Source organism: Plectrocnemia conspersa, unplaced genomic scaffold, assembly GCF_051122295.1.
Source record: "Plectrocnemia conspersa isolate PC_06_02 unplaced genomic scaffold, ASM5112229v1 ptg000011l, whole genome shotgun sequence".
In the NCBI taxonomy this organism is placed as follows: Eukaryota; Metazoa; Arthropoda; class Insecta; order Trichoptera; family Polycentropodidae; genus Plectrocnemia; species Plectrocnemia conspersa.
In genome coordinates this window covers 25,911,186-25,933,981 of record NW_028277175.1, presented here as the reverse complement: position 1 = coordinate 25,933,981, position 22,796 = coordinate 25,911,186, and the positions used below count along the sequence as shown (strand labels likewise).

At 33.5% G+C, this 22,796-nt stretch overlaps 4 protein-coding genes, 1 long non-coding RNA gene and 1 pseudogene across 8 annotated transcripts in view; 4 read left to right on the top strand and 2 right to left on the bottom strand.

Moving 5' to 3' along the window:
- The window catches only part of LOC148230094 (DNA oxidative demethylase ALKBH2-like), a 171,934-nt gene extending 166,710 nt beyond the window's left edge, over window positions 1-5,224 (top strand). For both annotated transcript variants that reach the window (XM_088196430.1, XM_088196431.1), the window contains 4 exons: window positions 536-707; window positions 2,376-2,555; window positions 2,620-2,783; window positions 4,927-5,224. In XM_088196430.1, the coding sequence (XP_088052556.1) occupies window positions 536-707; window positions 2,376-2,555; window positions 2,620-2,783; window positions 4,927-5,069 (659 nt within the window). In that variant the 3' untranslated portion in view covers window positions 5,070-5,224. The remainder of the gene's footprint in view (window positions 1-535; window positions 708-2,375; window positions 2,556-2,619; window positions 2,784-4,926) is intronic.
- Window positions 2,583-4,873, bottom strand: Ttc30 (tetratricopeptide repeat domain 30). The gene is made up of 2 exons (XM_088196426.1): window positions 4,781-4,873; window positions 2,583-4,717 (listed from the first exon to the last, which is right to left on the bottom strand). The coding sequence occupies exons 1-2, from the start codon at window positions 4,838-4,840 to the stop codon at window positions 2,786-2,788; spliced, it is 1,992 nt and encodes a 663-aa protein (XP_088052552.1). The 5' UTR covers window positions 4,841-4,873; the 3' UTR covers window positions 2,583-2,785.
- An 841-nt stretch (window positions 5,225-6,065) lies between the features above and the next one.
- Window positions 6,066-11,213, top strand: Rabex-5 (Rabaptin-5-associated exchange factor for Rab5). Its single transcript, XM_088196413.1, has 9 exons — window positions 6,066-6,155; window positions 6,775-6,937; window positions 7,805-7,993; window positions 8,053-8,285; window positions 9,228-9,337; window positions 9,414-9,571; window positions 9,707-9,963; window positions 10,028-10,138; window positions 10,203-11,213. The coding sequence occupies exons 2-9, from the start codon at window positions 6,793-6,795 to the stop codon at window positions 11,112-11,114; spliced, it is 2,115 nt and encodes a 704-aa protein (XP_088052539.1). The 5' UTR covers window positions 6,066-6,155; window positions 6,775-6,792; the 3' UTR covers window positions 11,115-11,213.
- A 152-nt stretch (window positions 11,214-11,365) lies between these two features.
- LOC148230092 (E3 ubiquitin-protein ligase SIAH1A-like) lies at window positions 11,366-15,776 on the bottom strand. Its single transcript, XM_088196414.1, has 2 exons — window positions 15,124-15,776; window positions 11,366-12,082 (listed from the first exon to the last, which is right to left on the bottom strand). The coding sequence occupies exons 1-2, from the start codon at window positions 15,592-15,594 to the stop codon at window positions 11,663-11,665; spliced, it is 891 nt and encodes a 296-aa protein (XP_088052540.1). The 5' UTR covers window positions 15,595-15,776; the 3' UTR covers window positions 11,366-11,662.
- Window positions 15,777-18,225: 2,449 nt separating this feature from the next.
- Window positions 18,226-19,989, top strand: LOC148230091 (uncharacterized). 3 transcript variants are annotated; one of them, XR_015811257.1, is made up of 5 exons: window positions 18,233-18,298; window positions 18,495-18,541; window positions 18,606-18,639; window positions 18,713-18,810; window positions 18,892-19,989. It is a non-coding gene; the product is annotated as an uncharacterized LOC148230091 (long non-coding RNA). The 3 variants fall into 3 exon arrangements; XR_015811255.1 differs by having other exon boundaries at window positions 18,226-18,298; window positions 18,713-19,989; XR_015811256.1 differs by lacking the exon at window positions 18,606-18,639.
- Window positions 19,990-20,525: 536 nt separating this feature from the next.
- Window positions 20,526-22,073, top strand: LOC148230090 (uncharacterized; annotated as a pseudogene).
- Window positions 22,074-22,796: the final 723 nt, after the last annotated feature.

The window sequence follows — 22,796 nt, the reverse complement described above, 5'->3', positions numbered from 1 at the left end:
TAATATTAGCGCAAATTCTGAACTTGTGTAAAATTTATTTTTATGAATATACATGTATTTAAATAAAATAAATGATCCATAAAACCGTCATTATAATGCATATTTTTCGCTATGATTTAATTTTTTTTTACTCTGTATTGTGATGTTCAATGACGAACAACCAATAAACAGCGTCGTAAAATGTTATAACACAAATGGTTGAACAACAAGATTATCGAACCAAATATGACATCCTTGACACGAGCTTCAGATCACGGCTATGTTGACGACCTCAACGTCCATTGTTGGATAATATTTAAAAAGTGAAATTTTTTCCTACAATCGACTATAGGTACTCCACAATTAGCCATTATTCTGAACAATGCTCACTATGTGAACTGTTCTAATAATATAATAAACAATGCATATTTTAAAAAAGAACACCACATTGCGACAATACAAAAAATTGTGTGCTTTGCTAGAAATATATATATTATCAAGAATCAAGGTTTTAAACTCAAACAATGGATGAAGACTGTCATAATTTTCGTTTCAGAAATGGACGACGTCGAAATGATCCGAAGTGAGGATGTTAAATGGCGCAAGATAAGAGCCGAAGACTTGAACTTGGACTATGCCGTTATATTCCAAAGAAGTATCGCCAATAAAATATTTCGAGAGCTGGAGGACACTTTGGAATACTTCAGCGGAGAATTAAGCAAAGTCAGGTAATTGATTTATAATGTTATCCTTTCATAGTATTTATGATTACCCGCAATTAACCGGTTAATTAGTGCTTATAATCTCATAATTATTCTTGAATCAATATTAATTTATAAGATAGTTGAAAACTATAAATTATTAAACCAAAACATATTTTTTTATAATGTTTAAAAATATTGTTGTATTTTATAAAAAACAATTCTATACGTATTTTCATTTGTATAATTGTTGAATATAGTTACGACATTTTTATATTTTGAATAACCACAGTGTGTTTAAAACAAGATACAAGCTATCAAACAAGCCAATAAAATGTTAATTTTTCAGTTCAATTTTATGTAAAACAGATTAAAACTATGAGCTATCGTGTCCTCAAAAATCGTTATATCCCACAAAATGACAAACAAAAAAAGTTTTTTTGGTATATTATGCTTTATTTAATTTTTATAATAAATTTATTTATTTAACGAAGCTACATTTAAAAAAAAATATAGTTGCACATTTTGAAACAATGTGACAGATCAGGATAACTAAAGAACTAAGCCGAAATGTTATTTTGAATGTATATTTTAAAGATAAGTTTTTTGGCGATATGATTCTAACTACGGCAGTTAACGTGTCTTCAAAAACTTTTATATCGCACATTTTAATGTTATTTTAATTTAAATCATAAAACATTTTTTACATCTTTTGTGGTTTTGGGGTGACTTGCTGGATATTTAAATGCTGGTCTGGCCTGTCCAGTTAAACAGTTGGCGTGAATATCTCTTAAACGACAAAGCGAATAAAAGGAAACAACAACTCGTTCGGACAAAAGGTCTAATAATTTTGTTTCGCCATTTTAAATCAGCCATATAAAAGATCTGACACTTGTCACATCAGACAGAGACGAGTTGTACCTACAGTAAGTGCAAATAGCATACGAATAATATAGTTAACGAATCAAATCAGCGTTACATATCATAGTAGGATTAACATAGTACTCGAAATTTAAATAATAGGCTTACTAAGCAGCATGAAAACTATGTATGTAAAAGTATTAATCAGTAAATCTAACCTAGCTCATAATATAGTTAAATATATTGTGACATAATTACGCTACACTCAAATGTTCTGAAATCAAAACATCAGCGATAAAACACATTTGAATGCTAATATTAAACGTATGTATCGATTAGAACACGTTTTATTAATTTAGAAAATATGTATGACCCCTCATTTATACAAACAGGAAACGGGTCAAATATATTATAACAATACAATTATTCACTGATGCGATTTTCATATATGAAATAAACCAAAAAAATAATATTTCATATAAATGTTTATATAAATAGATGCATATGTAATAAGCTTATTAAGTTTTAAGTAATTAAAACACAATCGATAATATCCATTTTATTTTTAAATACAGATGCAATCTGTATTTAAAAATAAAATGGGATAACAAAGCTCATACCCCACATACATATACGTATAGCATACGAATATATATCAAATAGCACTATTTATAAATATGAATACTTGTTATTATATTTACAATAAAAAAATAAATGCACGAGTTACACAAAAATCATAAAATTTGTTTGACAATTATTAAAAAAATCCTATTGTAAAAAATACGTAGAGCTTGCTGATTATGTTTTAATATTTTATTAATGTTATGCTTTAAGAGTTTTTGGGAAATGGCATCAAATACCTCGCCAGCACGTAAGCTACGGAGATCCTAAAATTACATATAATTTTTCTGGACGAACGATACCCACCTTACCATGGCCTCCTATCTTAGAAAACATCAGAAACAAGCTCTACGATATGTGCGGACATCGCTTCGACTTTGTCTTAGTCAATAGGTAATTTTCATAAATAAATAAAAAGTATTAAAATTACCTGAATACTTTATTGAAAAAATTACAGATACAAAGATGGCAACCAGCACATCGGAGAGCATAGAGACGACGAAGTAGAATTAGATCACACATCTCCAATAGCTTCAATTTCTTTAGGCCAAGTCAGAACTTTTGTGCTGAAGCATCGCGACGCAAGAAAGAAACCGCCAGAAAAACGCGATATACCTCCAGGTTTACTTTAAATCTTCAAAATCCAAGACGTTTACCGACTTATCGATAGATCTCCATTTCAAAAACATGTATTTAAGCAATCTAGATTCAAAAGTCACCGTCTTCTTGGCTTTAGTTGTGGCGTCTTCATCTTGAAGAGGAGCATCTATCGTTGTGACTACGTGTCTTCCGTGCATTTCGCATCCTTCTAAAAATTGAAGACACTCCTTGATCGTCACATCCTTGACTGAAATCAAATGCTTAGTGAGGTTCTCTATAAACGATAAGAAGCAGATCTTAGCATAGAACCATGTATCAGTCCCCAGTTTTTTATTAAACGGCTCTAATGATTTGATCACTCTCGATATACCAAATTCGAAATTGCCTTTAGCGCAGTATAAAGTACCAATGACTAAATTAACGATGCAGAGATGATAGAACTTCTTGTTGAGGTCTTCGAAGCTCTGAACCTCTTCTTCTTTTTCGATCTTTCTCATTATATCTTCAGCTTCTTCATTCTGTGACGTCATTATATATGAAACGCATAGATTTGCCAAGACTACAGCGCTCACTGATAATATATTATCATACTGCTTTTTTACTATTGGTTCATAGAAGCTAGCTGCTTCTTTATATTTATTCTCTTGCATGAATAGTACATGTGCTACGTTTAACCTCCAAACATCAGATTCGTTGCAGAATTCTACAGATTTCCTGAAGATCCGCTCCACTTCTGGATAGTTTTCAATGTCCCAGTAGATCTTAGCTTGAGCCATCACTACAGGTATATATTTTTCTAGAGCATCTTCATATTCTAAAACAGCTCTCTTTACTTCTTCATTATCGCCTTGCGATCTGCTCTCTTGCACAATTTTAGTCAGCTTTCTCAATTGCTCCGTGAATCTTGAAGATATTTCTTCAAATTTAACATATGCTTCTTCGGCTGAAGTTTGACTGGTGATCAACGCGTCTATGAATTCATATAGATAAGGAGGCATATTGTAGGTCAAATCTGCGTTTTCTGCCAATACATCAGCGGCTAAATCGTAATATTGAAACTTGCAGTAGAGCAGGATCAGATTTGGAAAAGTTTCCGGCGGGAACGGGTTCTGCTGCAGGAGAAAGTGCAGCTTTTCGAATCCCTCGGTCGGTTTGAGGTCCATGTACACTAGGGCGTTGTTATGAAGAGTGACAGCATCCAATTCGTGTTCGTGTCTCGGCGGCATGTCATTTAGGGCTTCTCTGGCTCCTTCAATGTTTTTCCCTTGATACTCAATTGCCGCTTTCAAATTAAACGTTTCCGTCAAAGCAGTCTCGTGGAGTGTTAGCGTGTTTCCAACGGATTTGATCTCGAGACCTTCCCCTTGCATACCCACGCCCAATTCAGGATGATCCCTGATACCTCTCTCCACTATATTGTTTATATACTTCATGGCCATCGGGTACTCCTTTAGCCTGTAATAACAAAGAGCCACGTTGTATTGCAAGTGGGCGTTGAAGCCAATCACTTGAGAGGTCTTTAAGAATTTCTGTTGAGCCTCTTCATATTTGCCTTCCTTATAGAGGAGACAACCGAAGTTTATGTCCCTATCAGGGTCTTCGGCCGAACAGGCGTCGACCAAGTTTTTTGCAGCCAAGATGTCCTCTTCGCCATACTTAATAGCCGACTGCAGTTTAGTCAGCTTCTCTTCAAAACCAGGTTCAGATATCTGACTGCAAACTTTGTAAGCCTCTTCATATAAAGAAGCCTCATAGAGCGATTGAGCGTAATATAATTTATATTCGGGATTTTCAGGATTCAACTCAATCAATTGCTCATAGCAAGTTGCAGCGCTTACAAAATCCTGCGTATGAAAATAACAATAGCCCAAAAGCGACAATCCGGCCCTGTTTGGATTTGTACCGATGACTTGATTCAATATCTTTATAGCATCAGGAAAAGCCTTTTCTTTAATCTGCAAGTTTCAATATTTCATAAAAAAAATCCATAAATATGAATTGTATAATACAATACATACCAATGAATATATTGTTTTTGTATATTCCCCATCTTTTATATTCACGTAATCATAACCCATTTTCGCGTGTGTTGTGTTGTAATGTTTGTATTGAGTTATCCATGGTGATGAAGTGTTGCCATATAAGAAATATGTTTCTGTTGCAGTTAAAATTGATTTGGAGCACGGAAGTTTACTACTGATGAATCCCCCAACAAATGAGATATGGTATCACTCTTTACCTGTCAGGAAATCAGCGAAAGGAGTTAGAATCAATATGACTTTCAGAAAACACAAATTTGTAGATTAATATTTTAGGGAAAAAAACTTGTTTATTTTACGCCGATCACATTTATATTTATAATAGATACAACGTGTCGTTAATATTATATTAAAATTATAAGCTAATAATAAAAAATGTATGATTTGAAATATTTCATTAATACTCTATTACTTAATTGTTAATTTTGCATTTATTTTAATAATATCTGTGTTATAAAATAACACTAATCACTAACATATATGCGCTCACAATCTCGCGCATGTTGCTCGTAGGGGGAAATCATAAAAACTATTTTTAAAACATATATAAATTTCAAGTCTATTCCTTAGTGCACAATACAATAATGATTTTTATAAATATTTATTATTGTTAATAACAATAGATAAATATGTGAAATGTTTATTTAAAAGTCATTTTTTTTTATGTTTTTTTATTTTTTATTATACACTTATATAATATAGTCTTTAATCTATATGAAGCTCTTTATTAGATTTTTTGGTACAATAAATGCACAACCTGGCAAGATTTTATGAAAATACTGTGCTGATCGATTGAATTGCAATTACAATAATCATTCATGTTATTACAGTTATTAATCTAATAAAATTTCTTCTTACTAAGATAATGAAAAGTGACTTAGTGTAATAAAATAATTTCATGTAAAATTTCGCTACATATTTCTTATTCTAAGGCGTAGAAACTGTGTTTTTATTTTTTAATATTTATTTTAATAAAATTAAGAGGCGTTTTTTATTACTTAAAAGTCGTATATTCTTTTAAATATCCATTTTTTCTTACGTGTCATTTTTCTTAAAACAAATCGATAAATGTATACATTTCAAGAAGTCACGTTTCTAAAAATATATTAATACTGATATATTTAAAGTATACCACTTTATAAAATATAATTTATTATAAAAACTAATTGTATCAAATTTAATAATGTTTAAACCTTTATTGAATATTAATCACATTGCATTTTTTTTAAATTTATTGATACAAACATATTTTTTTACTAGCAACACTGACTTTGACGGATCGCTAATGACAGCCGTCAAAGTAACGGAGATGACCAGGAAATAGTTTAAATAGCATTTATCCACTTTTGCATGCGTAAGTTTTGCATGTTATATAAAATATACGTTAATTTGAATTATTTGCGACATATCAAAAATGGCGACTTGAATATTTATAGAACTTGTACGCAATAGAAAATATTTTATTATATGCATAATTAGACTCGATTAAATTTAACATCTTATCATTTAAATGATATACATGAATCAAATATATGAATGTGTAATCAAGTTAACAATTGATTCTTGTTTAAGTGATTAAATGCATATTGTGTTTAAGATATTTTTATCATCACAAAACATTACAAGTATACGTGATATAATTGCGTAATTATTTTATTTTATCGATCATTTTTAATTGAACAGATTCCACTGAATTTGTATCCATAGATAAGATAAAGCAAATCTATAAGTAAGTCGTCGAACTTAATTCTGAATTAATGGTAGAAATCACTCTGCCATGAGAGTGTGTTGCTTTCATATGTGCGATTCTGATTGTGATCGCTCAATTGTTGTACAATGGGCTGAGTTTGGGTTATTCGATGCTGATAGCTATTATAAACTAAGCGTTGGTTCTGCGGCACTCCAGTGTCAATATTCTCCAATGTACGATAAATAAAGTGATATAAAACATCATGTTTGGGAAAAATCTGCAGAGATCTTACAAATACATCATGTACGCAACAAAGACGCCTTCTCTCAGGATAGATCAGAGCGATCTTAAATGCAAAAGTGGGTGCAGCTTTTACGGAAACGTGCAATGGCAAGGATACTGCTCCAAATGTCACCGCGAGAAGGTTCACAGGCAAAGGAAGTCAGGTATTAATTAATTAATAAAATAACTATAATTATTTATTTAAAGTTAATTTTATGTTTTTAAATCAAATAATAATGAATATTTTAAACTTATGAACATATGCATTACTAGAAATTAAATTAAATGGTTTCATAAAAACGGAATATAAATGTTTTTGTACAAAAATCATATAATACGTATGGGATGAAAAAATTAATTAGTTTTGGTTTATCGCTATAACACAATCAGAATTTTACTGACCATTTGTCGAAAGTTACTGACCCTTTATTATAAACTAACTATTTTTTTTAAATAAAACTGATTATTTAATTTTTTGCCATTAAAATAGTTTATTATTTTTTTACAATACGGTACATTAGTTTATATTACTCCCATTTAAATTAAATATTAGTGACTATTAAATTTGCTGTTATATAACAGTAATGAAATCAAATCGAATATTGTCAAAACTTCTGCAATTTTTATATTGCACAAAAACAATTATTTTTTGCCCTTCTCTGCAATGAAGAACAGATTTTTATAATTATAATTTATATAAATATATAACTTATATTTATAAAATAATGATTCTCAATGTGCTATTAGTAATCGAAAACAATATTAAAAAAATATTATCTCTTATAAAGTCAATTGCTTGTAGCAATAATTATTTTTTTTCACTCAGTACAAGTGGTTTTGTAATAACATATATAGATAAATTTAATTCAATTAATTCACCAACATCACTTGGGATATCCAACGTTGTTCTTGATATCTTTATTAATAATAAAAAATAGTATTTCTTGTAAATAATCTAGTGAATTACGAATCATTCATTATATTACACTTCTTATACACTACAGACAATCAATTGACATTTGTTATTTTAGAAAAAACTGAAGTCGTACTTCCGCCTACGCCCCGCGAACACCACGTCCTTGAGCGTCAACCGAAGACTAGTCAAAACCAGATAACCGGCTTTACAAAATTCGAAGAGAAGAAGCTCCGTCAGTCCGACAGTCTCAAAAAGAATAAGCTGCTAAAGTTGAACGTATTCCGAAAAGCGTCAAATGCCAAAGGTAATGTTAAGATTCAATATCATTATATAACTTAAAATAATTAATAAAATTTTGTACAGATGTAGGCCCAACTGAAGCTCGCGATAGAGCGCCTCCACGTGGTCAAAATTCAACGCCCTATTATGATATCGATGCTCAGAAGAGGGACTTCAACGAAAAATTTCCGAGACTAGTGTCTGTCATTGAAAAAGATACTAGAAAATATATTCATTACTTTTATTCAACCGTTTTGAAGCAACACAACGTGAAAAGCGTAGATGAGCTATCTGAAATGACGCAGAATTTTTATCAGGTATTTTATAATTATGTCATAATTATGATGTAATTTTAGGACTTCTAAATTGAGATTTATTAAAATTTAGTTCTGTATCTTTAAAAATTTTTACATCTTCCTGTACGGTGATCTTAGAGATATTTAATTTTTAGGCAATTGTTGTTCTGGTGAAGAGTAACAATGCTATTATTTTTTCTGCCATCAAATTATTCTTCCGCCCCATTGTAGCAAGAAATTTTTATTTTTAACGTCCACAAAACGTGGACGTTTGACGTGGATTTTTGACTTCTGAGAAGGGATAATTGTTTTTTGCACTCTCCTATTGGTCAAAATTCGGTTTAGATATGCTTCCTTTGTTCGATTCTTATTGTAACTCATAATATTGTTATAAAAAATCTCAATATGAACGCTAGATAACCAAGCGTTTCTACTGCGTCGGCGTCGATACGGTTTTATTGCTTTTGGCGTGGATTTTTGACTTCAGAGAAGGGATAATTATTTTTTGCGCACTCCCATTGGTCAAAATTCGGTTTAGATATACTTCAATTGATTCTCAATTCTATAAGTCGTAATATTGTTATAAAAAGTCTTAATATAAACACAAGATAACCGAGCGTTTTCACTGCGGCGGCGACAGCGCAATTTTATTGCTTTTAGAAACTACCATTTTTTAACTGTAATATTTTAATAGAAGAATCCATGAGTAACTAATGAAATATAATACTGAAAATTTTATCATCCAGTCATTCAAAAATTATTTTGGCATGACATAGATGCATTTGGACTTCTAAGGGTTAAATCAGTTGATCTATTAATACTCGAAACATTTCGATACAACAAAACCACAAAAAACAGCCTATGATTCGAGAGTTCTTGGTACCCTCCTTCACAAAAATAAAATTGTCTACAAAATTACAATTATGTTTCATAATATTATTACAATTGTTTATTTATTTTTAGGCGTATGCAAAGCATATGGACGAAAGTGTCCATTACGAAGACGTAGACAGTGAAACCAAAGAATTGTTGCTGGATTTTGTCGAGAAACATTCCATGACTTACCTCCATAAGTACGTAATAATATATTTATATTTTATAAAAAATATTTTTTTTTTAATAATTCTGGCATATTTAAAATGGTCACAGCCTGATCTTCTCTCCGTTCAACTCTGATGACGAAAAGAAAGATGCTCAAATACGCAAGAGGATCAGGCAGCTCTGCTGGGTGTCTCCGCAGCACCTTGACTGCCGCATCGATCAAGCGAATTCGGTTGTGAGAGACTTACTATACACTGCCATAACAGGTATGTGTGCGATTAACTCTATTATTTTTCTCCATAAAAATATGATAACCCGAATGTTGAATACTCCGGTTGGCAATACTGTTAATGTAACATGGCAGTTTACAAACGCAAGATTCATTCGATTTATTTTTTTAGAATTAGTTGCAATGGATAGTGTATTGAGTCCAGGTGATAAATTATCCCACGTCGTCGGATGCTGCCGAGGAGTCGTCAATGTCGTGAGTGCGGCCAGTGGAGGTCCAGCTTCAGCCGACGAGCTCCTTCCGGCTCTCATATTCACAGTCTTGAAAGCCAATCCTCCGAGATTAACGAGCAATATCAACTTCATCACAAGATTTTGCAATGCAGCTAGACTCATGACTGGCGAAGGCGGATATTATTTTACAAATCTGGTAATTTTATTGTTTATAAATTATTTTATTTCTATATAATATGTTTATTTAATTTTTTTAACAGTGTTGTGCTGTATCTTTTATCGAAAATCTAACTCCAGAATCGTTGAACATGACTAAAGAAGATTTCGATTCATACATGAGTTTACCGGCAATAGTTGGCGGTGGATCTTGGGTAATTTTAATCACTAATAATAATAATAATAAGACATTGTTATTAATATGTTTGATTATTATAGGTCGCAGCATTATCGCTCTGTGAAGGTCTGCATAATCTTCAAGATCAATTAAAATGCATGAAAGAGATAGAGAAGCGGGCTATCAACTTTGAAGATAACATCAACGACCTTAACGATCAAATCTGCGTTTTCAAAGAAGAGATTTTAAAGAAAGTATCGGACGTGTTGTCTAGAACGCCTTTAGAGTTCAAGCCGAGGAAAACCGAATCGGACGTAATAGTGCAAGATAGTGAACAAATTTTAATCGAACCTGTCAACGTAGAAGAACCAGTACCGAATCCAATCATTGTTAAAAACCTCTTGATATCGTCGATCGAAGACGAAGATATATTCGGAAGCTGCAGCGACGATAAAACTCCGGCGTTAACGATCACCGATAGCAAACCCATCGAACAACTGCCTCTGATCAAAAATCTGCTATCTCCGACTCCTGTAGCCAATTTCTCCATGGCTTTAGACAATCCTCCGATTCCTACGCTGAGAACTTTAGGTTCGAGCGATTTCTTATCGCCTTCGCCGACGTTAGGCTTCGATTCGTTCGATACTCGTTCTCTGGACGAATTAGCTACGCCTGACGAATATGGCGGATTGAGCAACGTGAACTACGATATCGACTTATCGGATTTGAGCGCTGAAAATAGCGTCGCTGAAGATGTTCCCTATGTTCCGGAACATCCGAAGCAGTCGCAAGATCCGTTCAGTCCCGATTGGGTCAACAATATCTACGAGCATATTTGGGAGCCTCCGAACACGTCAAAGATGTCTAGTCAGGAGTTATCCAGTCTTCTTATTTCGACCCAAGACAACGAAGAACACGTTTCTATTTTAGACGCTAGCGATTCACCGACGGCCGACTGTCTTTTGCCATCTCCAATAAAACCGCTCAACACTTACACTCCTCAAGATAAATAAACTTTCAGATGTTCTATTATAAATATTTGTTAAAATACTATCTCATTGTGTTGTATATTTACAGTAATAATAATAGAAAATATATATGCATGTATTATATAATATTTTATTATCATTTCATAACGTCCCATATATGGCACTATATAGATTTCACCTATTCTGTAATGTGCCATATATGGGATCCACCATTAAAAATAAATAACCACTTCCATCAAGTGTCACATGTGGCATATAACGCCAGATAAAAAAGATTTTCGATAAAAATACATATATTTAAATAACCCTAATGAGACAACAAAGAAGCACAGTCCTTTTTGATTATATTATATTTACAAGTTTACAGAATAAGTCTTTTCAAGTTTTACAGAATAATGGAAACTCGCTTTGGATAATTATATTTAAACGATTATATATATGCGTATAAGTACATTTAAAATACAATCGCACCGGACCTGATTGTTTAATATTATATTAATTTATCAGATACAATAATTAATTCACTATAATATTTTTATACGATATAATAAATTCATAGATTCGCTTAAATATTAAACAATGGAGATCGTTACGTTAATGCCCAGGTTACCGTTGTCGGAGAACAGTTGGGCCAATGACGTGTCAAATACTAGGCAGTCGGAGTTCATGATGGCGGAGGCGACGCCCTCGTGAATGGAGCGAGGCATCGCCTCCCACGTGAGCCGACGCCGGTGGCCGTTGAGCTCCAGCCGATAGGCAAAGTTCTCGGCTTGTTTGCGAGAGCCGATCAACTGGACGATGGCGAAAAACTGCTGGTGGCCGTCGAACTTCTCCTGCTTCTCCAGCACTAGCATAAAGTGGTGGTTGAAGCAGGACTGCATCATTACCCAGTCTACGGCACCGGGCAGGTTAATGTCCGTGGCCAAGAAGACTATATCTTCGCCCTGGAGCGTAGTGATACTCTTATGAGACATCATGAGGTGTGGCATTACCTATAAAAAAAATATTTTGTTAAGAAATAACCATTCTAGTTTAAGATAAACAAAACTTTAACATTGAACTTCCAAACAGATTATTAAAAGGTCACAATATCATTGTGATAATGCGTTTAAAATACAAGTTTTCCAGCACGTTTTATTGTAATATATTCAATTTTGTTTTTAATAATCTTTGACAAAATTCATAATATCACATTACCTTAAAAATATGATATTAATTCAGAACACATTGTCCTATAAATTGGCAAAAGTGTTTAATATTTGTAAAGTAATTTGAAGAGTAGCATATAAGTGAATGTATGAATCGGGCACGGCAGTAGCTTAAAATAGCCACTACATTTACGACATGCGTTAAACCTCATTAAAATTCATTGACAATGATAATGCATGTGTTACTCTAACAGGTGTACGAATGCACTAGAAAATTCCGAGAGCTTCTCAACAATATCGAATATTTGTAGCGGTTGAAGACAAATTACCAAGTAACATAGAACAAAATAGCCTCACTTCTGGAAATAAATCATTGAAGTGATGCGATGGCTTCCTAAGAAGAATTGTTATTGGAGGAGAAAGATTGTAATGACTCTCTTTTGGGAACTGTTACCAGTGTCATACACAGATCTCAATTGAACAACTAACGTGCTCGCCAGATTAACCATCTAGCGATAGGAAGAATATGTGGCTTTTTATTGGCAACATTTTTTAGTTATTCGTGTACTTTCAAAGCACTGGAAAACTTGTACTGAATGCCATAGAGACAAGATAAAAAAATATTAAGGATTTTCATTTGACTTATTCTTGTACATCAAAATAATCAATGCGATCTGTATCTAGCGTTTGTAAATGTGCAAATAAAACGACCGAGCTTCAGGAACAATGTAATGAAGAAAGATAAAGCCTAAACATAGTAATTAGCATTTATGATTCACATCAAAATTGTAAATATTTTTATTTTAACTATATACTATCTGCAAAGTAACGAAATTTGTTGTTTTACCACTAGAACCACCGAACCAGTTAAATAGACTATTTTTTATTTTTAAAATTCGTATTTTAATTTTTTTCTTTTTCTGAATTATGTTATTACACTTTTGAACTCCAAACCGGTGGGTCATTTGAAAAGGGTCGCCAGATTAAAAGTAAACCAAATAATTTTTACTTCGTGGCTAATTTTATTGAGCAAAATTAACGAATTTTAAAGGAAAAATCCCTAAATTTTTTGTTGTGTGGCTAATTTTTTTGTGCAAGATTAATTGTTATTGAGGGAATTTTTTACTTCGTGACTAATTTCCTTGAGCGAAATTTGTTGCTTTTAAAGGTAAAATCCTAAAAAGTTTCACTGTGCGGCTATTTTTATTTATTTTTTTTCGTTACACATTTTATATGTTGAAAATCATCCAATGGAATTGATCAGATTTTATCTTGTGATTTACTAGTTGATCGCGATCAACTGGTTAAAAACCACATATTCTTTTAACCACTTCACACCTGAAATATTTTTTAAAAGTTGTTCAAAAAACCGATATTATTTTATTTTTTAGGTAAATAATAAATATACAATAAAAAAATAAAAATGAACTTTTGTAGAATATTGACAATTTAAGTGAATAATATTATAAAATAATTGTTTCATGAAAGGAATTGTTAGTCCATTACCGTTGGACAGATTATTAGTCAGAAGAGTGAACACCCCATGAATAACTCTTCAACGAATCCTTTTTCGAAGAAAAATTCCGAAGATTTGCCTTATATAAATCCATCAACAATTCGTTTTATGGAACAAAGTATATATTTAAATGGATATATATCTTAAAATAATTTCCTGTTAAATTGCACCCATTTTTTTATAATATATAAAATAATAAAATTTAACAATAGAAATGATGATTCATAATTCATCTTTGCCGGATTGTTTTAAATTCTGAGAAATTAAACAAAATATGCATTAGAATAATAAAATACTACTAAAATAAATTACTAAGCGCAAAGAAAAATAAATATAAAAATAACACATAATGGGTCATATTAAAAATTTTAAGTTCGAAAATTCCGCACATGCGAAGCACACGTCTTTAAGCAGTTAATTACTTGTGGCCCGATAAATAAAACTAAAAACTGAACGCTACCCACGACTCTGATAAGATTGCCGACACCTGGTCTAGAAGATGACCACTTGAAATATTTTTTCACATTAATTTTTTACGACACGCTGTACAAAATGCTTTGAAACTGTTCAGCGAATGTGCTTTTTACAAATGAAAGCCAAGAACTGGAAGAAAACAAGACATCTTCGCGAGTCCCTTAAAAATCGTTCAAAAATATCTTCAAAGCTGGCTGCCGAAGGCTCAACGATGTGGGACTCGGAGGTTGTAAAGCCCGACACAAACCGTGGCTTTCAGAAATAATTAAATCTCGAAAGTTAGAGTGGGCACGAAAACACCGAGATTGGACGAGTCATTAGGTCCGATGAATCCAACTTTAAAGTAATTTTAAACTAAAATTTAAAAATATTTTTTTGAATTTCCCCTGGTGTAATATATGTGCGTCTAAGAGTCGGAGAAGAATATCTAGCTGATTACGTAGTACCTAAAGTCAAATCAGAAGCGGTATGGTCTGGAGTTGCATGACAGCAGCAATAGCAATTAGTGTGAATAGTAAAATTTATATTTTAATGTTGAAATCAACTAATGGACCATTCGATTCCAGCAAGAAAACGCTCAAAGGGTTTGACACAGTCACCGACCCTAAATACTATAGAGGAAAGGTTGCCCAACACATCCAAAATTGCAGAAAATTGTCTCCTTCCAACTGCAATCGACGGTATGCTTAGTATTCTGAACAATTTGTAGTTCTAGTGTTGAAACATTTATAAATAAAATTGATTTAGATATCATTACATCGTTGCCAAATCTCCAGCTGTTGAAACAACGAAGATTAGATGATCAACTATGACAAATTGGCAATTGGCAATTGGCAATTGGTTCAGAGTAAGAAAAGTTAATGAGTTAAAAAGTGTAACAATAAGCGGCAGTCACCTGATCGAGGCCGCCCTGCCACTTGCACGACGCGCCCGGGCAGGGGCATGTGTAGGGACGATACTCGCAGGTCTCCTCGTGCTCGGGCTTCTCGGTGTGGACGAGTGTGATGGGGCAGCCGGTGTTGGAGTGCTTGCAGGGGAACATGACGTTACCGGCCACCTTCTCCATGGCGAGATTGCGGATGTTGCCGAGGGGGCCGCGACAGGTGGGGCAGCAATTGAGCTTGGGGCGGCAGCTCGAGCAGACCAAGTGGCCGCTCTGGCACTGCAGGATGGGCGGCAGCACATAGTCGAAGCAGACGGGGCACTCGAAGAGGGAGGCGAGGTCGGCTGACATGGCCGTGGGCAGCGGCAGCGGCAGCGCCGAAGCGGGGCACGCCGCGGTCGGACACGGCGCCGCCGCGGGGGCTCCGCGCCGCTGCTTGGCCGAAGCGCTCAAGGACGCGGCCCCCGCGCCCCCTCCGCTCATCCCACCACCACCACCACCACCACCACCGCTGCTTCGGCTGCCTCCGCCGAACGAAGAACGCAGACGACCGCCAGCTGACAGCCCGCAGGGACGACGCTCGAGCCCTCGCGCACTGTGCGACCGCGCGACAGCCTTATCTACGAACGCATTCGATACGTTTGTTTTTCTATCGACTTTGACAACACATATTCCTAATAATTATTAAATAAATATTATTCAATTTCTTTAGCTTCTGAAAGCGGTGAATCTTTTCTTTCAAATAATGCCTATAAATATGCTGCAAAACATTTATTTCCGCATTGCTTAAATTATTCTAGATTGATAATATTTTCTAAGCCAAATATTATCGTACATTTTTATCGAAAGAAGAATCTAAAAATCGATTGACATTGCTTCTCGGTGGAACTTAACTGCTAATTTAAAATTAAATCCAAGGTTAGTTTACGAAGCAGAAAGTCTTTCAGACAGTGGCGTAGCTAGAGTGTGTAGTGCCCCCCCCCCTATACATTTTTTGCATGGTCATAAAATCAGCATTTCTTAAAATAATTAATTGTTTATTGTTTAACTCTTGCTATTCGTGGATATATATATATATATATATATATATATATATATATATATATATATATATATATATATATATATATATATATCAGGGCTGTGGAGTCGTTAAAAAAAACACGACTCCGACTCCGACTTCGACTCCGACTCAAAAAAGTTTAATTTTATCAGGTATTTTTGGTGTTTTTCTACACGTTTAATATTCATACGCTAGACACATTCATTATTACGCAATTAAAAATTCATAAATTTCATAATTTAAAAAAATGCTCAGAGTCGCTCATTTTTCACGACTCCGACTCCGACTCCAACTCCGGCCAAAACACCACGACTCCACGACTCCAACTCCGACTCCGTCTCCGACTCCACAGCCCTGATATATATATATATATATATATATATATATATATATATATATATATATATATATATATATATATATATATGTGTGTGTGTTTACATTTAGGGTTAAGTACCACACTAGACGATCCCATCGCAAATATGCCGCCCCCAAGCAAGTGCCACCCGGGGCGACCCGCCCCCCTCGTCCCACCATAGCTAAGCCACTGCTTTCAGAGCTTAAACAATGCTCCAGGACACCTAAAATCTCTGCAGAATACATACACGGAAATCAATGCTGTTTCTTTTCCCAATACTACCTGCCTAACACAGCCCATGGACCAAACAGTGATAGCTACGTTTAAACGATATTATATGAGAAAAATAATGAATTAGGCGATCCAGGCAACTGACACGGAAGTTGGGCCTACATTAACAAATTATTGAAGAATTATAATATATGGAAAGTAATAAACAATATTGGAGACTCGCGGTCTGAAATAATAGTCAACAATGAAAGGTTCCTGGAAACAACTATGCCCACAAATGATGAGTGATTTTATAAATTCTGAAAAAACTCCTAAAACTATCACAGATTAAATAGTTAGCCTAATGAATGAACTAAAATTGGACGTCAACAACAAACATGTTAATGAGTCGATTGAATCTCACTCAATACCTTTGTCAAATTACATAATACTTAATTAAGCAAAAATAGTTAAATGAAATACAAAATGAAAAGGACAAAGAATAAGCAGATAAAATCGTCAAGACTTTGACAATCAAAAATATGAATAAAGCCTTCTTGCATCTTGACAAATTTTTGAGAATCATAAAAGAGTGTACTCCTAACGGCGATCGAGAAAGACACGGCATGTTATAGAGCTCTTTATCAAGAGCAGAAAAAAATGTTAGTATTCAACTAACTCTTAACAAGTTTACAAAGAAAACATTTGAAAGCACTCAAACATGCGTCGGTAACTTAATTATGTTTATTGATAAATATTTTTAAATACAATTTTTCATGTTTTTTCACATCCATCTACTTTTGAGTAATTCAGTAACCAATTATGTGCTAAGGTCGAGGGCCACCTGTATATATTTTAATATAGATATAAAAATATTTTTACAATTTTTAAAATAAAATATAAAAATCGATAATCTTATAATTATTCGATAACAAAAGTTTGAAAGAAGAAAAAAATATATAAGTAATAATATTTTTACAATATGTGTATAGAGCTTCACACGCATCGGTGTGTACCCCCGAAATTTCACACCTTTTTTTCACACCGATCTTGCTGCAAGGATGGAAATATTTAAAGTAATAGCCCATAAATATCATGGCAAACGAAACAAGCAACCATGATGACGTTAATGTGCTGCACGGTGTTAGTAGTGGCCGGATTCTATACTAGGCGGAATTGCCGCGCAGAAATTGTATTAATAACACCATTTACCGTTTAATTTGTTGCGTTAAATTTACACGGTTAGACTAGTGACGAAACGCTGATCGAAGAAAGATGTTTCCGATTGGTACAGCCAATCGTCAGATCGTGTTTACTTCGAGTATAACAATAAAGGGGGAGAAGTTTAGTCTTTTAAATTATGTTGTATATCGCACCAATAATTTTACGTTAAATTGTATCAATAATCCGTCTAACTGTTTAGTTTTTATATTTTGACAATACATATTAATTTATATTTAACTCGACACAAAATATGAAATGCTTAGACCAAAACTCTCACGCTTTTCTGTCAAATTGGATCGCTGCAATGGCGTTTGAGCTTTTTTTTAAAACCGGTGTGTTATTATTTTATTTTATCACTTGAAACTTAACATTTTTTATTTATTTATTAAAAATAAGACATATTGATGAAAAATTTAGCAGTTCCTTGCTGAATAAAAGTTCCACTGATTGTGTTGATCCTTAGTTATATTTATCGTTTATTATCTTAAATAGTTAGAAGCGTGTCTTATTTTAATTTTATATTTACAGAAGCAAGCGTTGAAAACGATGAAGAAACATTTGAAATTAAAGTCGCGGTAAGTCAAACACAATAAACATATGTATGTAACACTTAAAACAACGGGTTTAAAATATTTTTAGTTGAACGACAGCGAAAATAATAAAACAGACATAGGTTACAATTATTTATATGTATTACATAAATTTTAGTGTATATAATATTTAAATTATTGATTGTTTAATTTCAGAAATCAGCAATGTTAAAGATAAACTTAAAGCGAACACTATAGACGCGGACATTATATCGCAGCATGTATCGAATGCCAATATAGATAGTTATACAAAAGTAATTGTTACAAATAATAGTTTATGATTACTCTGTAAATTAATATTGACAACTAATTTAGCAAATTAAATTGATTTTTAGAAACGGGAAAGAAAAAAATATGTAAATATGCATTGCGATTCTTATAAATTTCAATGTAACAAATGTGAAAAAACATTTAAAATTAATAGTGAATTTACAAACCATATGAAATTCCATAGTGCTATTCGTGATTTCAAATGTGAAAAATGTGGAAAAGCTTTCAAAACTAATAAAATTAAAATTTACCATATGAAAATCCATAGTGCTGTTGGTGTCTTTGAATGTGCGGAATGTGGAAAAGTTAGCAAAACTAAAAAAAATATAACACGGCACATGAACATTCATATTGATTCCTTGGATTATGAATGCCAACGATGCGGAAAGGCATTCAGGACTAAGGGAAATCTTTCAGAGCATTTGAAAATTCACACCACGCCTTATAATTTTCAATGTAGTATATGCGAAAAAGTTTTCAAATTTCAATATTCTCTTCTACGACACATGATAGTTCATAATGACGCTCGTGACTTTCAATGTGATAAGTGTAAAAAAACATTTAAAACTAAAACTATACTTTCACGCCATAGAAAAACCCATCTTAATTTTAAATGTGGAAAAGTGTTCAAAACTAAAAGCACTCTTGAACACCATATAAAAACTCATAACTTTGAATGTGCAGAATGTGGAAAAGTTTACAATACTAAAAGAAATATAACAAAACATATGAAAATTCATATTGATTCCTTGGATTATGAATGTAAACGATGTGGAAAGGCGTTCAAACTTAAGGAATATCTTTCACGGCATTTGAAAATTCACACAAATTCTTATAATTTTGCTTGTGTTGTATGTGGAAAAGTTTTCAAATTTCAAACTTCTCTTCTACGGCACATGAGAGCTTATGACGCTCGTGACTGAATGCGAAAAGTGTGGAAAAACGTTTAAAAATAAAAATGGACTTTCACGCCATAGAAAAACCCATAACCGCACTCTTTATTTTGAATGTGTAAAATGTAGAAAAGCGTTCAAAACTAAAAACAACATTTTACGCCATATGTATATTCATTCAAAAAGTAAATAACTCTATTTAAATATTAGATTACTAATACAAATGATAAATACAGTGTATATATAAATAAACTATTTTTTGTCGATTCAGTTTGCTGTTTTCATTTTATCTACGGTGGTACCTTGTCTTACGAACCTAATTCGTTTTCTACTGCTTTGTATCTTTCCCATTACATCTTAAGCAGTTTTCATATATATATAGGATACTAAAAATAAAAACGAGAACAACGAAGTACAAATTGCTGCGGGAACTGAAAAAAGGTCATTCAATTTTAATTTTTTTGAGAAACAGAAATTTCTACGAAAGCTCAAAAAAGTATTTTTGAGGACGTCTGGCCACCTAACTTTCAAATGATATGACAAGGATGGTGGAGGGCTCTTTTTCAAAAATGTGACATCACAAATTTGAATTTGTTCATAATAATGTATTTTTATTAATTGAAATTTTAGTATCTGTTGATAATATCGGCGCTACGCTCAGAAACCTAAGAAAATACTTCGAGAAGTGTACAAATAGTATACAGGATGTGGATGTAACGGGGCTCGGTTGTAATATACGATAAAATAAATTATATATCTATACCTCTCTAAATTATAGTTGAAATTCGTTTAAATTTCGTTAAATACAAAAAAATTAGACAGATTTTCGTTTAACTAGATTTCTTAGAAATTAATTGTAATGGCTCATTTTTATCTACATTCTATGACTCGGTAAAATTTTGTTTCATAGTATATAACTTGAATGAAACTAATACTATGACCATTCAAAAGTCAGCCAAAGGACAAAAGCAAATGTCTAAAGTTACCAGGACAGAAATAGGGACACTTGTCACAACTTGCTACATTGTGAGCTCTCTAGGGAATTCATTGCCGCCTCTTATGATATTCCCTACCGTCCATTTTAAACAACACATGAGAGGCGATGCTCAAGCTGTAACTTTGGGTCTAGCTATACAGTCTGGCTGGACGAACTCGGAGTTATTTGTTAAGGCGATGCAGCATTTCGTAATCCACACAAATAGCAACAAGGATAACCCAAGTCTTCTGATTTTAGACAAACATGAGTCGCAAATGTGTATAGAAGCACTTAATTTGGCAAATGACAATGGTGACTGTTTTAATAGTGCTACCGCATACATCTGGGAAAATGAAACCCATTTATGTTTAAAACTGCCTATAATAAGTCAGTAGACAGCTGGATGACGCGAAGTCCAGGGAAAACATTCTCGATTTATAAAGTCGCCAGTTGGGTAAAAGAAACGCGCATGAAAGCCACGACACCGGGTAATATTTGCTCTGCGTTTCGGGTGACGGGCATTTGCCCCTTCAAAAGAGATATCTTCACTGATCTAGACTTTACACTCAGTGAAATAACAGACAGGCAGCAAAATAAAATAAATTATCCGAATTCAGGCAACATACCAAAAGAACAAAACAGACTAGAATATGACAATTATGCCGTGGATGACGACAAGAATAGAACGAGAACTCTGTCGCCATCAGTTTTGCCTCATTCTGATGCCGGCGGACTTCCATTTTTTGTTACACCAACGCAGTCGTATATCGCTTCACCTGACGTCTTGTCTCGTGCTACATCCAACCATCCACATACTTTTGTTTCGCCTGCTTGCTCTTCGTCCACAAATGCATTGCTAGTAGAGCCATCTTTCACTCCACCTAAACAAAAGATTGCCTCGTGACCTGATGTTTTTCACGAGAACTCTGTCTATTGCACTAACTAGCACATCTACATCTAGAAACTCAGCTACACAATTAGCTTAAAAAAAATTCGTAAGTCCTTTCCAGTTTCGTGGATTAACAAAGGCAGGTCCAATAAAATGTTAAAAAGCACCAAGGCGAAAAGGAAAGTCTATGATTGCAACCGATATCCCAAATAAACTTGAAATAGAGAAAAAGGCGGAAAAAAACAAACGAAAACAGATAAATAAGGCTGCAAAGACCAAACAAATTATTTTTTTTGTAAAACGACCGTTTAGTACAGAAAATGACCATATGAGTATTTATTCAGAGTAAGAACCGATGTTTAAGGAAGAAGATTAAATTAGAACTGTAAATCCCAAATAACTTTCTTCCATTGAAGTGTCCCTAAAAAATGAAACTTTATATTTGTTTAATTTAATGTAAAGGGAAAGATAATTCACTGTGCAGCAAGAGTTAAGGAGAAAAGTGGAACGAGATGGAGGTCAGTTTTCTTAAGAAATCTGTTAAAAATCCAAATAACTTCCATATGTCCAACATGCCAGACATTGCGACAGTTGCACTGTGCGACGTTAAGATTGAAAATTTAATGTATTTCATTAATTATGAAAAATAATATGAATTAAATGTCCGCCTCTAAGCCTTTTGCAGCAGCCGATTCTTTTGATGTAATATTCGTAGATTTCGGGTGGTAACTCGGCTATAATTCGGCGAATGTTGATTTTTAGGTGCTCCAACATTTCGAGTTTGTCGGTGTAGACACGACTCTTAATTCAGCCGCGTTAAATGGCATGATCTTGGTGGCCACCAAAATGTGAATTAAACCAACTTCCGTAACACATCCAACGTTGCACCCGATGTATATCTTCCACATCAATATCTTCGATTTCGTGGCAAAAAATAACCGGTCACCATGCACCTATAGTGCTCACCATTGCCTGTTACAGTCTGACCTTTACAATTTTCAAGAAAGTAAGACCCAATGATGCCGCCTGAGCACAATGCGGCACCAGTCACTTTTTGCTTATGTAATGCTCTCCTATGAATCACATGAACGTTTTCTTCGCCCCACATGCGGCAATTTTGTTCATTATTATACACAGAGAAATGGAAATGTGCCTTATCAGAAAATACATTTTTCTTTGACAAATCAGCTTCAATTTATTGCTGATCTAATA